This window comes from Orcinus orca, chromosome 18 (genome assembly GCF_937001465.1).
Source record: "Orcinus orca chromosome 18, mOrcOrc1.1, whole genome shotgun sequence".
Taxonomy (NCBI): Eukaryota; Metazoa; Chordata; class Mammalia; order Artiodactyla; family Delphinidae; genus Orcinus; species Orcinus orca.
In genome coordinates, this window is record NC_064576.1 from 3665723 (window position 1) to 3680996 (window position 15274).

Genomic DNA, 15274 nt, shown 5'->3' on the forward strand with positions numbered 1-15274 from the left:
AAGAGATAAAATAATTTATACAAATACACACTCTGTAAAGTTTTTAACAATAATTTAAATGGAAAGAGTTTTTCTTATGGCAATATTTTTAACTTTCTCAGTTGTATAAATGTGTACATTGGGCTATTTGGGTAGCTTAAGAATAAATGAAAATATGACTACCATGACTAAACAAAAACTTTGTCCTGGATACATTTCCAGAAAAAGTAAAACATGTGCTAGAGAGGTTTTAATGCCTCTGAAGAGATTACTCACCCCTTCAATGCAATTTAATATCTTCCATTTGCAAGGAATTAATATTTTTCCTCTGATAAAGTGAGGTATATTGGTATTCAGGTGGAATTTTCCAAGGTAGACAAGAGACTCAAAAGAAGTGATAGATATAGATAGATATTTCATTCTTGGGTCAGCTCCAAGTATGAAATGAATATACCATCTGTTACAGACTAAATTTTTGTGTCCCCCCCAAATTCATATATTGAAGACCTTCAATGTGACATTAGGATTGGAGGGCCTTTGGGAGGTTTGGGTAAGGCCATGAGGATAGGGTTGCCGTGATGGGATTAGTACCCTTATAAGAAAAGAAAAGAGACAGGAGCACTCTCTCTCCCCACCATGTGAGGACAGAAGAAGGTAGCCACCTTCAAGCCAGGAAGAGAGCCCTCACCAGGAACTGAACTGGCCAGCATCCTACTCTTAGACTTTCCAGCCTCCAGAACTGTGAGAAAGAAATGTCCGCTGTTGAAGCCACCAGGTCTAGAGTATTTTGTTATGGCGCCCTGAGCTAAGACAACCTCTGTGGACAGAAATTTTTATTTTATATTGCAATAATGTACATACTTAAAATGTTAATCATTTATTACAAATTAAAACTCTTGCGGAATTCTAAGTCATTCAACTATTTCTTCACCATTTGATGCTAATGCTGACCTCAGTTACTGAACATCATCTTTGCTTCCATCAGTAACAGAAAGTCTTTCCTGGGAGAAATAAATTTATGTAAGTTGTATTGGAGGACATTCTTCTCTAAGAATCTTCAGAAAATGCTTGTGTTTTTCTGCCCTAAAGAATAAACAGGGTAGCGTATAGGAAGGGTTTATTACAGTTCGTCGTGCATAGCAGGAGTGCAAAGAATATTGTGGTGTGTGTGTGATTTTTTTTTTTTTCTGTTTCCTGTTGTTCCCATCACTCTGAATACCTTACATGGGTCACTAGACCAAGCAAAATGTGGAGCTACAGGAAAATTTTAGGGTCGTAAATCAGAGAGTTAAGAATAAAAACAAAGAAATGGAGAGGCCGTGACAACCCGTGATCTTTCTTTTTTCTTGTTCAGATCTAATTTTACCTATAATTCCTTTTTTTATACTGTCTCTCTCTGGTCCATTCATCCCCCCACTCTTCCATGTTCCCCTCTTTCCTTAAGCTCCAATGCCTCCTCCCCAGCCCCACTCTTAGCTGACAGCCACAGCTCTTCCATCAGCAAGCGTATGATGCAGGAGGAGCCTCCCTAAGCACCTGTCACCACATCCTTCCACCCAGGACCCTAGACTGGAACTTCTCAACCCTCTCTGGGCACCACGACACCTGAGACGTTTTTGAAAACTGCCTTCGCCCCACTCCAAACACACTGAACCCGAATCTTTCCGGGTAGGGCCTAGATGTTGAAATTAAAAATATAATCTCCCCAGATGACCCAAGCATGCAGCCGGGGCTGAGAACTACTGCTATCGTTGGTCTTAGCTAAAGCAAACCCTCCACCTAGGTCTCAGATCTCATCAGCATCTGCAAACTCAGGGACCTCACTCCAGCAATTTTCTTCCCTATGCCGATGCCACGGGTTCTCCCCTCTCAGATGAATTATTTTTTTCAGCATACACACAAGCTGTTATTTCTCCCATCATTAAAAAGACCCCTGATTTCTCTTCCCTCTGTAGGGGTCCCTTATCATTTCTCTCCTCAGGGATATATTAGTTTAGGATAAATATATACACACTACTAGATAAAAAAGAGATAACCAACAAGGACCTACTGAATAGCACAGGGAACTCAATATTTTGTAATAATCTATCAGGGAACATAATTCGAAATATATATATATATGTATAACTGAATCACTTTGCTGTACACCTGAAACTAACAACATTATAAATCAACTATACGTCAACTGAAAAAAAAAACTCCTTTAAAGAGCTCTGTATATTCTCCGTGTCCATTTCTGTCTTCCCCTCTGTTAGAACTCAGTCCTTTAAGATCTCTGCTTTTTACAATTCACCAAAACTAATCATCGCCATATTTCTAACCATAGTGGTCACGTCTCAGTCTTCCTCCCGTGGGACTAAGCAGGAGCGCTGGAAATAGCTGATCACTCTTTCCTCCTTGAAAATTTCTTATCGTTTAGCTCTAAGAAAAAAGCACCCTCACCTCATTTTTCTCCTTTCCCCTTCTGGTAGTTCTACCTCATCTCACTCAATTCTTAATATTGGAATTCCCTGGGACTCAGTCCTTGTCCTTCCTATAATGTTATCTAAACTCATTCCCTAAGTGATATTATAGAATCGTTGGGCTTACATGTTCATGCGTCTCAAGTTTGTATCTCCAGCCAACACGACACCGCCTTTCTTATTCTCACTTCCTAGAGGCACCCCTAACACAGTTAAGAGCATTTAGCTTTTCTGATTGTTCAGGGCATAACAAACTTGATATTACCCATGAACCTCTCACTCCCTGTGGCAGGCAGGATTTTATTTTTTAATACATCTTTATCGGAGTATAATTGCTTCACAATGCTGTGTTAGTTTCTGTTGTACAACAAAGTGAATCAGCTATATGTATACATATATCCCCTCCCTCTTGCGTCTCCCTCCCACCCTCCCTATCCCACCCCTCTAGGTGGTCACAAAGCACCGAGCTGATCTCCCTGTGCTATGCGGCTGCTTCCCACTAGCTACCTATTTTACATTTGGGAGTGTATATATGTCCATGCCACTCTCTCACTTCGTCCCAGCTTACCCTTCCCCCACCGTGTCCTCAAGTCCATTCTCTATGTCTACGTCTTTATTCCTGCCCTGCCACTAGGTTCATCAGTACCATTTCTTTTTGGATTCCATATATATACCTTGGCATACAGTATTTGTTTTTCCCCTTCTGACTTACTTCACTCTGTATGACAGATTCTAGGTCTGTCCACCTCACTACAAATAACTCAATTTCGTTTCTTTTTATGGCTGAGTAATATTCCATTGTACATATGTGCCACATCTTCTTTATCCGTTCATCTGTGAATGGACACTTAGGTTGGTTCCATGTCCTGGCTATTGTAAATAGTGCTGCAATGAACATTGTGGTACATGTCTCTTTTTGAATTACAGTTTTCTCAGGGTATATGCCCAGTAGTGGGATTGCTGGGCCACTATGGAGAACAGGATGGAGGTTCCTTAAAAAGGCAGGTAGGATTTTGATTCCAGAATTTTGCCCTCTGGTATTATGCATGTGAGTATGTTACATTATCTGGAGAGAGGAAATTAAGAGCGCTAATGAGCTGACCTTAAAAACAGGGAGATCACCCTGGATTATCCAGGTGAGCCCAATGCAATCACAGGAGTCCCTAGAAGTGGAAGAGGAAGGCAGAAGATTTGGTCAGGGAGATGCAAGCAAGGACAGGAAAGAAACAACAGTTCGAACCATGAGCGGCACTCAATCTACCGTTGCTGACTTTGAAGATGGAGGATGAGGCAAAGATTTAAGGGATGCAGGTGGCCTCCAGAAACTGGAAAAGTCAAGGAAACAGAGTATCCCCTAGAAACTCCAAACAGGGAGCAGCCCTGATGGTACCTTGATTTCAGCCCAGTGGGACCCACACCAGGCTTCTGCCCTACGGAACTATATAATAATACATTTATGTTATTTTCAGCTACTAAATTTGTAGCAATTTGTTATGGCAGCAATAGAAAATTATTATACTCCCAATCACCAGTTCATTAGCATTTCCTGTCAGCTCTATTCTAAAAATATACCCCCAAATTGACTATTTCTCACCACATCCTTGTTCCATTTTGGTCCAAGCCACCATCAACTCTTGCTGAATTTATCAACAGAGCCTCCCGACCGGTTTCCCTGCTTTTGCCTTCAAAATCCTTCAATCAGTTCAGAATGTGGCAGCCAGGCTACTTCTGTTAACTCCTAAGTGACACCAGGTCTGATTTCTGCTCAAATCTCCCAATGGCTTCAGCAGGCACTAGGGACAACAGCCAGAGTCCTTTTGATGACCCTCCCAGCCTCCCTGTGGTCTGGCTCTTCTCCATCTGCTCCTACCACCCTGCTTTCTCCAGCAGGGGCTCTGACCTCACCTGAAAAGCTCCTTCCCTGATATACCTTCAGGAGGTAACTGTGGACTCCTCAGCATTTATCATTATTTACCAAACTACATGTTCAACTTTATCTTTTTATTTGTGGGCACCCACACAAGACAGCTGAGCATCGTGTAGGTAGCAATTTTGTCTATTCCATTCATAGCTGCCTGGACCATAAGAAAGACTCAGCAGATATCTGATGAATGAGTGTACTTTTCCCATGGAATATGACTGTTGGGTCTGTTCTTTTGCCCCAATTCCCACTGCTACTACCCCAACCAAGCTCACTCCATTAACATTTCATCAATGGATTCTTAGTGGGTGTCTTTGCTTCCAGTTCTTATTCTCACCCTTCAGTGCATCCCTACGGGTATTGATCCCTGGTTAACCTTTGCTAAAAACCATTTGTAGCATATGAATTTTCTTCTCAGGTCTATACGATCATTCCCATTGCATTCTGCTCTAAGACCAGACCTTGAAGCATCCCCACTGAAGTTATCTACTTTAAACCACCTTTGCAGCTAATATCTTCACTTTCCGCTCCTTTCAGACAGACCCTCCTTGTGTGGGACTCTCACTTCTTTGCAGCTGTTCACCTGCACTGCTGCCCAACGGTTTTCTTCTTTCCTTCCTTCAAAGATCTAAGCTCTAAGCAACCATCAAGATCACAGTTTCTCAAAAATCACAGTCACCAAAAAAACTTTGCCTAACTACTCCACTTCCACCAGACTTCATTTTTACTCATTTATTGTTTTCTGTTAACTACTCCACTTCCGCCAGACTTCATTTCTACTCATTTATTGTTTTCTGTTAACTACTCCACTTCCACCAGACTTCATTTCTACTCATTTATTGTTTTCTATTTTATTGAGGTTTTTTTCTCTCTTTGTACTTGGACTGGAGTCTTTCTGAAGATAGGATTCATCTCTCTTCCTGCTCTTTGGTCACCCAAGTGACAGCCCAGTTCCAAGCCTATAGCAACTCCTTAAAAAGTATTAACTCAGATTTTATGACTTCAGTGTCTTTGCAAAATATTATAATACATAACACAATATAATATACAATAGATTCCTCTTGTTCTCTGGGCTTACTATTTTACTATGCTTAATTTCTTTTTAACACTAACTTAGGTGTTATTCTTCTCCTGTAGTTATTTTACACAGAAGTTTTTATAACTTTGTAAATATTTTCTTGTTGTTTCTTTACTGTTAAATCGATACAGGGCTTAAATCCACCTGCGTTCTAATTTAGGATTCCTCCGACAGTTAGAGACAACAATTAGTTTACCTCTGGGTAAACTTGCTCACTCTTTCCCTCCACACTACTGGAAAGTCCTGGAAGGGGCAAGGGGTGTGGTGAACCTGACAGACAGTCCCCTGCCCCTCGAGGGGCTTATAGCTTCACAGAGCAGATGGCCATTCAACGAAGAGCTATGAGTGAGAAGAGAATAATAAAATAGGAGGTAGAAGTGCTCTGGGACAGCTTTCTAGAGGATGTGGTACCTTGGCTGCATCTCAGTTCCTTCACGTGTAAAAGGAGAGGTTGTACGACGTGATCTCTTAGGTCCTTTCCAGCCAGGAGATTCTCTGCCACTCATTCCATTTTAAGAAAAAAAAATCTCAGAGCTTCTCAGAGTCTTCTAGTTTGACTAGCATGCCCACACAAAACCACAAAAAGAACTACTTTTGTCTTCTTATTATTGCTATTATTGTATAGGATGGGCTGTCAGTTTTCTTAGATCCACAATTCCTGTTGAAAGCTTTGGGACCCATGTTACTAAATTTATTATTTTTGCAGACTGGACAGGTTAAAAATATAAATAGCTCTGGGACAACTTTGCCACTGTCACCCAAGTTACAAAAAAAACCCTTGTTTTTCAGAGATTTTGATTTTGAAATGTAGTTCATGGGTCATGGGTCTGTACTCTTTGCATACCTGCTTTCGATTAACTCAACCAGTAATTTTAGAGCCAGTCAAGATAAATTAACATATATTTGCTTCTCTGAAGCTTTCTACATTTATACCTACAGCTGGAAAGTCTCTCACATTAGAACTTTGGAAAGTACATTCTAAAAACAAACAAACAAAATTCATACAAAAGAATACACAAAAATCAAGAAACTCCGTAATCTTGTAAAGGCAACTGAAATTTGGATTGAGTATGCTTAATAAAATTTGATACAACCAGCCAACCAACTTTAAGGGATAAGCCGACTGATTCTTCTCTCTTAAGAGTTTTGGGGGGAACTGACTTCACCACTATATATAAATCCAGGTATGAAATAATAAATTTCACAACACGATCTCATCATCAAGGAAACAATTTCATTGGGGAAAAATTTCATTATCGATTTGAATCAACAACTTGCTTTTCAGGCAGGTAATTCTTTAAAAAACATATACAATGATTTTACAAAAATTTCGCCTTTTTTTCACTTTTACGAGGAGACTTGGGACTTTTAACTATGTTCACTGAAACGAGTAATTTTTTCTTGAATATTTCAGACAGTTAAAAGAAAGCCTCTAATATTTAAAAGAAATTCTATCTCCCACTTCCCCCCCAAAAAACAACAAACCAAAAATATGAAGCACTACATCCGAAAAGGATTTTCTTGTCGTTACCTTCTTTGTCATCATGGTGGATAATTGCATCCTGTATCATGTCAGCAAGGTTAAAATGAACTTTTTGATTCCTCCCACGCTTCAGTTTTTTCAGGAGCCCCTCCTGCTTCTGAAAAGCCTTCTCTCTTTCATAGTAGGCTTTGACTTGTTCACAGCGCATGCGTTTTACCAGCCGCTGCCTTTGGCCCAGGGGGAGGGACTCCAGCAAGCACTGGTCAATTTCCATTTCATGGGATCGAAAAATGTTACATAGCTGAAAGCAACCTGAAAGAAACACAATGGAAAAGTCACTAGACCTACTGCTACAGCCAAGATAGCAGCACTGCAAGCATTGCCCATCACTCAAGCTGGAAACCCATTCAGTCCTCTTTGTGCTAGACAACTAATACCAACACTTTTTAGAGATTGCAGGAAAAGCAAAGAGAGTTGATGTCCTACCCAAGACTGCATAGTAGTAAAACAGATGACACAGATATAGATGGGTAATTTTGCTCAACATAATTACTAACAATCCATCCTTTCCTGTTTCTTTAAATCTCTACCAAAGGCTTAAATGTTTCACCATGGCACTAAGCCCCTTCTAACTGAATAATGCCAACTAATGCTAAATTTTGGCAGAAAGCCATTCCAAGTTTTGGAGAACAGCCTAATAAAATTGGTTTTCCATGTCGTGATGACTCTGCTAACCTAATGTAACAGAACATATGTATGCCATCAATTGTTTATATGACACTGATCATTTTCCACAATTTATTGCTGAGCCTTTTTCCTTGTCATCAGTGACATTCATTCCTAAAAGACCTAATGATGGTTAAATATAAAGATTGTGCAATGGAAGAGAGATTCTTCTCTTGGCAACTCACAATTGTGTGTATGGAATTGTTGCTGTCATAGTCTTTGTCTTATGAATATAGTGATTAGCAAAGTGAGTTGTCTGTCCTGGACCTGAAAATCATCCCTTTCTATTTCCTATAAACACCACCCAAAGCACCTGTAATGGAATTGTACAAACTCGTATTGAAACTGGACAGAACCCTGTGGGGCCCTACTGGGTACAAAAGCCTTTCCGTGTCCCCTGTTTCTTGTTTGTAGGAAAGAGGTTTCAGCCTCCTAGACCTTCCCTGAGTTCCAAAGGGCGTTTCAAGCAGTTACTAACCAGACGAGTGAGGGAATGCAGAAACAAGGGAAAGGCAGTCCAGAAAGAACAGTGCAGGGATGGGGCAGGGTCCTGGTTCCTCCTGAGGGGATATACAGAACAATCTGATACGTATCTCTGAGTTCTTCTACAGGAACTAAGCCCTCACACAGAGACGGAGGATGGTACCTTGAGGCTGAGCACAGGCAGGTGGAACCCACACTGGCTGGAACCTGAAGGCTGATGACTGAGATTCCCGAACACCATCCTGTTACCTCCCCACCAACCCATCAGAGGAAGGTCACACAACCCAGCAGACCTCCCTGCAAGTTTTGCCTACAAAAACTCTTCCCTGAAACCCACTGGAGAGTCTGGGTCTTTTGAGCACAAGCCACCCGTTCTCCTTGCTTGGCCCTGCAATAAACATCTCCCTCCTCCAGCTCTGACTTGTGTGGCCTCACTGGGCATCAGGCACACAAACTTGGGCTTGACAACAGTATATTTCCCACTACATGAAAATTTTACTATTGGCAGAAGATAACTGTTGAACCACTGAACACTCTAGAATGTGACTCACAAACACAGGTTCAGATAACCGTGTGTACGTTCTTCTCTTAAGATGTATCTGACGTAAGCCTCAGGCAAGTAAAGGTAACTCTGCACGCACAAAAATGTGGCTGACTGTAAGCCACATCTGGAAAGATCGTACCATAAGGGTCTACTTCATCTTTGGAAAGATGCTCTATTCCTTTGACAGCACAGCAAATTGTGACAATGCTATTTTCCTTTCTATTTCGTTTGACACTTGGCAAAACTTTATTCTCGCAAACACCAGGCATAACCATCCCTGTTGTGTAGGCAAAGAAAACTACGTCGAGGGAGGCTGTGACTTGTCCGAGACCATGATAAAGTTGTAAATGCCCCATAAAGGCTCAAGACAAAGACAAGATAAAAGACAGTGATTCTTGAAAGCCAGATTTTACATATATATGTGTATACATATGGAGAGGGGAGAGCAGCAGACTTGGGGAACTGTGTTTTCATTGTTCATTAGCATTTGACAAAAGCTCAATGTTTTAGAATCATATGTTTTCATAAAACTCTTCAGCAGTCTTTGCAAGAGTGGTGTTAGAAGCATCAGATAGCTACTCACAGAACGTTCCCTTCCCAGTGACCCGAACACAAAGGGACACCAGGGGTTCTGAAATTATGACAAATTGCTGTGGAGTATGACTGTCTGTGCGGGCTCATTAATAAGGGAAAGGAGATACACTCCACTTTCAAACCTGTTTAGAAAATATCATTGGGTTTGATTTATTAACTTGGATGCTGTGACTTTCCAGGTTTGTCAGTGGGCGCCCAGGGAATCATTGGAGCCACTGAAAAGCCTAAAGAGGTGAAACAAATGACATCGCAGAGCATCCTGTGCTTATCAGCGTGCAGTCCAAGAGGGAGGTTAATCTAATAAAGCCAACAGTCCTCTCGTTTTTCGCTCTTAAAGAAAGGTCTCATGGTGAAATTTTCAATTAACTTTTGAGGCATCTGTGGATATAGCTGGTGATTCATTGAGCAATCCCTCTCCTCCCTCAAACAGAAGTACCGAGCGTTGTTCCTAAATTAATTTTCTTATGATCTGGAAACTCAAAAGCCAGGGCTGTCAAATTTCAAATCCATACATATATAAAATATTGATGTTTAACACACTGTTGGTTAAATAATTCCACATGCTTTGATTTTAAACGGTCTAAACTTTGATGTATTTTATATTCTGAAAATGCACTGGGCACTCTGGCTTTCTTTTGGCTAATTATGGGTGGATCAGCTATGTCGTGTATATGTGCTATACGGATCTCTAAGACAGCACACTAAAAAGTGCAGAGTTATGGGAAATATAGTTTTGAGGCAGTCTACTCAAAGTCTACAGAATTTCATCACCAGGGCACTAAGAACAACAAGAACTAATTCCTCAGGTGATACTCTGGACGGCCCAGGCGGAGGACAGGAGTCTGAACTGGGCCAGGCTAGTTTGCTCCTGGGACAGGAGTTCTGGGCAGGCACCGGTTTCCAACTGTGCGACGGGTTGATGGGGTTCCGCCTGCCCAGTTACTGACCGGGGGCTCTTCCTGCTGACTATCCTACTTCTTATCCCACTATTTTGACTCTCTTTGCCTAGGAAAAAACACACATGAACTAATACAACTTCAACATTATTCAAACCTCTTTCTTACAGTAATATGAGTTCATTAGTATGACTAAGACACATGTATTAAGATAGGGCATATTTTCATTGTCGTGCAGACTGACTAGCTGAAACCAGTTTTCTCTTCTCCTTAGATGTGAGTGGACTTCATTTTTGAGCTTCCCAGACCAGGCTCATGAGAAATGCCCAAATACATGCCTTTTACCACGTTCCGTCACTTCTGCCAGCTTGGTGCCCAGGAGCTTGCTGCCTGAGGGAGCCACCTACCCAGATGGTGACAGTGATGGAGCCTTGGTTCCTCCAAGCGCCTTCCATGCATCAGCCCTTATCGTAATTTCTTATGAGCAAGAAACTAACTTCTACTGTGTGTAACCACTGACATTTGGGGTTTTAACTCTGTGACAACCGCAGCGCCCTACCCAGAGGATGCTGTTGATTGAGGAATTATTTTCTTCACAGTGCTACATGGTGATGAAGGAAACATTAAAATTTTCTAGAATTTTGAATGAGAAGACTACTCCATTACTATTTACCGAGTGGAGAGCTGGTGAATTTTTAACAATCAGCTCTGGTGGGGTGGGAATGGAATCTTTGACTTATCGTGCATTTGCCTAGCATCATGGTACAAATACTCTGGGCATGGCCAATTAAAACCGACCACGTGACATCACTAAACTCAGAGATGGGACCCTCCAGAATCAGGGCAGGCCGGCTTCAGAACACCACTGCACCTTCCCCGCGTGGGAGAATCAAGGGTTGTATGTGCATCAGAAAAAACAAATACTTGGAGAAAGATATTCCAGCATGATTTCCAAGGCGTGATTGAAGCAAACAGCATCAAGAATTACCCACTTCTCAAGAGAAAATAACAACGTATATGTAATAACCTTTGCTCGGGATGTTTGACTGATTTAACCAACTTGTAGTTTGAGTTTCCATAGGAAGTAGATAAACACCCATACACTTTAAATGGCTTAATCATCAAAATCAGCTGCTCATAGATGGCAATGTTACACAGTGCAAAAACTAGTGAAATTCAAACTGGATTCCAATCTTAGATACAGCATTTTCTATCTATGTCCTGGAGCAAAGTACTCAAGACTTCTAAGATTTTTCTTTTAGTATATAAAAAGGAATTAATATGTCAGGCTTTCTGGGATATTTTAAAACTAGGAGAAAGTTTGCAAAAAAGAAATGTCTGGCACAAAGGACTCAATGAATGGTAATTATTCCTGTTAGGAATATATTATGAGGATCTATGCGCCCCAATTATTGCATACACGGGATGTGTAAAGAGAATCAGAGAGAGGTAAAGGCACTTCCCACAAAGCGCTTCAATGATACCTCTCCTTTTTATTTTCTGGAATTCTCCAGACACAAGGTCTTTGCATTTCTCTTCCCTCTGCCTGGAATGTTCTCGCTCTGACAGCTGAAGACTGTGCAGTTAGCACCCTCTGTCCCCCAGGTCTGCACTCAAAGCCCCCTTTTTCATGAGGCTCCCACAGGCTCCCACTTTACCTCTATTTGCAAATGTCCCCTGATAAAACTTCCAATGCCTATTTGCTGCTACGTTTTCCCCTTTAGTACTTATCAGTCTGAGTTACACTTCTACAATAGCAATTATTATACTTCAATACATATTATACTCATACCAATACTAACGCTGTCTACTAAAAAACGTACATATTTTCTCGTTTATCTATAAGCAGCACAAAGTCAGGAACTTGGGGTGTTTTATCCACTGCTTATTCTTGAGTCTCTGGAGATGTTCAATATTTTTGCTGTCGTTAAATGAAACTGTTTAATGGGCCATTAGACAGTTGGCAGGAATATCATGTATAATACTAGGACCAGATCCAGAATTCAAGGTGTAGTAGATAAATGCTTATCACTTCTATTCTTACAGAAGGGCACACTGACACCATACTTCTCATCTAATTGTTTTTCCTCACAAAATTATCTGGTCAGACACAGTGTAGCCAAGTTTACCATGTATTGGATTTCCTGCTCTACAATGTGACTTTTTTGGGGGTGAGGGTGGGGAAGGAGAAGCCTATACATGTGACTGCCCTGCAATTCTAGATAAAAATGTACAGACATGTATCACAGCCAGAAGTCCCCGCTCAGCAAATGTGCATCTCCATATGACAAAAGTTGAGAGCCAGCAGATCAAACACATAAAGGAAAAAGCCAAGATCTATATTCAGAAATAAATGTGCAATATCTATTAAAAACTTTAGTAGCCCCGTGTTTTGGCTTTGGAGGGTCCCACACGATGTGTTGACTTCAGGACTTTATATTGTAGCAAACCAAAAATATAAAAAATAAGTTAGGGGAACTAGGAAATGAACTCCTGAAATGATTCTACTGTACAACTACCAGAAATGCTTTCATCTCAATTAGAATCAAAATCTTCACGTGGCCATGGCACACTCAATGTGGGAGAATTTTGTGCATCTCTCTCCATGACTGCTCGATTAAACAGGCAGAAAAAAAAATTAGTAAAGGCATAGATAATTTGATCTAAAGGACATCAGTAGAAACATGCATCCAATTTTCAGGGAAAAAAGTTTTTTTCCAAGAATTCATGGATGATTTACAGAATTGACTATGTCTTAGGCAGCAAAGCCAAGCCAATTTCAACAAACAGTGAAGAAGTGAAGTTAGACAGGCATTTTCTTAACCCAGCTGAGAACTTCATCTCAACCAGAGAAATGAAGCCGCACCTCCCATTAAGAAACTTGAAAGCTGATTCTAAATAAAGCATAGTTTAAGTAGAAAAACATGATAGAAATAATACATTTTTAGAACCAACCACTGATGAAAGAAAGTCTATATCAAATTCATGGATGAAACTAAACTAGCTCATATAAATAAATCTATAGCTTTAAATGTATATGTCAGAAAAGAATCCAGTCTTAGAATCAATGAGAAAACTATCTGATTCGTAGTTAGAAAAGAACAATAAAAGAAGCTCAACAAAAAAGAAGAAAATAATTAAATGAGGATATAAATGAATAAAACTGAAATAAGGAAAGAACAAAGATACGGAAAGACACGAGAAATGGACAATATCTAGAAAAATATAACTTATCAAGAATGACTCAAGAAGAAATACAAACTTGAATAGATTTATAATCATTACATTAAATCGTTACAATCTAATCAGCAAAAGAAAAAAAACTAAACAAACAAACAAAACAAACAAACAAACAAAAACCATGGCCCAAATGATTTACAGGCCTTTAAGAAATGGGTAGCATGCATGTCTCCTCAACTCTCCTAGAGGATGGAAAAGATGGAAACTGTCTCATTTTCTGAGACTAACATAAACTTGATATCAAAACTAAATGAGGACATCACAAAAAAAGGGGTATAGATCAATCTCATTATACATACACATGCAAATAGCCTGTGTGCACATTAGAAAAATGAACCCAGGGGTGTGCAATTTGTTAATGGAATGAAAGGATGGCTAATCTTAAAACATCTATGAATGCATGTTGCCACTTTCTTTTCTGTTTCAAATTTAGAAAAGGGAGGCCCTCTATCATTGCTTATATTCTACCACAAAATGAAGGTTTTACTCAACATAGAAAAAAAGAAAAAAATAATGGACATAAAATATGGATAAGAGGAGGAAAAAATCAGTTATCATTGTAAACACTGCTACCTACACAGAAAAAACCCACACATTCTATGACTCAGCTATCAGAACTGATAGTTCAGAATTATGGTCAACACGAGTCAGTACTGGCAAAGAAGAAGAAAGCTACACTGCTCCTGGTGCCCTGTCCAGATCCCCTTCCCTGGCTGGTACACCTGTATCCTCAGCTGCTCTGAGTATTGGCTGGTCCTCTTCCCTGGAGAGTTCCCTGCTGGGCTCAGTCTCCCAGGGAGTGGAAGACTCTACCCACATACCATGAGCCATAGTCGCTGAATGCCCTACACAGAGGTCCAAAAACACGTCCAGCTGACCCAAGGGGAAATGACCCTATGATGTGATTTACACCCTAGAGAAAAATGAATTGAGGTGAATACAGACGTTACACAAGACTACACGGCTTTGCTACTCTTGTCTGCTCCGTGCCCTGCTTCCCTCACTCCCTGATGGAGTCTCCCTGCTGAGCATTCCCTCAACAGACTGTGATGTGCTCCTGAATCTCCCCCTCAGAACCTGTTTCTAGGGGATGCAATCTAAGACATATGAGGCTTCCTATATTTACTTTGATTTTCTATTAATTTTTGTGGTTTACTCCGAAAGGAAAATATTTTTTCATAGATACAGAATCTATACACACTGAGCGTACTTAATGATGTACGTGTTCAAAACTAGAAATAATAGCGGCACAAGAAATAATAAGACACACGTGCAAGAGAACGAAGTTGGAGCCTTATTTTTCAGTACATACAAAAATTAACAGAAAACGGATTCAAGGCCTAAACATAAGACCTAAAACTACTAAATTCATTGAAGAAAAACATAGAAGCTTCACGACATTGGACTTGGTGATAATTTCTCGGATGTGACACCAAAAGCACAGGCAACAGAATGAAAAATAGACAAACGGGACTAACAGAAACTTTTACACAACGAAGGACACAATCAACAAAGTGAAAAGGCAACCCACAGAATGGGACAAAATGCCTCCAAATCATGTACCTGGTAAGGGGCTAATACCCAGAATATAAAAAGAATAAAGAACTCTTACAGCTCAACAGCAACAAAAATCAAATAACCAAATTAAAAACTGGGCAAAGGACTTGAACAGACTTTTCGTCAAAGATGATATACAAATAGCCAAAAAGCAAATAAAAAGATTCTCCAAATCACTACTCATCAGAGAAATGCAAGTCAAAACCACAATGAGGTATCATCTCACAGCCATTAGAATGGCTATTACCAAAGAAAACAAAACAAAGCCAGAAAATAAGAAGTATTGACAAGGATGTGGAAGCAATTAGCAA

At 40.2% G+C, this 15274-nt stretch overlaps 1 protein-coding gene across 2 annotated transcripts in view; it reads right to left on the reverse strand.

Annotated features, from left to right (window-relative positions):
- Positions 1-15274, reverse strand: part of MYO16 (myosin XVI) — a 478842-nt gene that overhangs the window by 394896 nt on the left and 68672 nt on the right. For both annotated transcript variants that reach the window (XM_033435062.2, XM_033435063.2), the window contains exon 2: positions 6972-7235. In XM_033435062.2, the coding sequence (XP_033290953.2) occupies positions 6972-7235 (264 nt within the window). The remainder of the gene's footprint in view (positions 1-6971; positions 7236-15274) is intronic.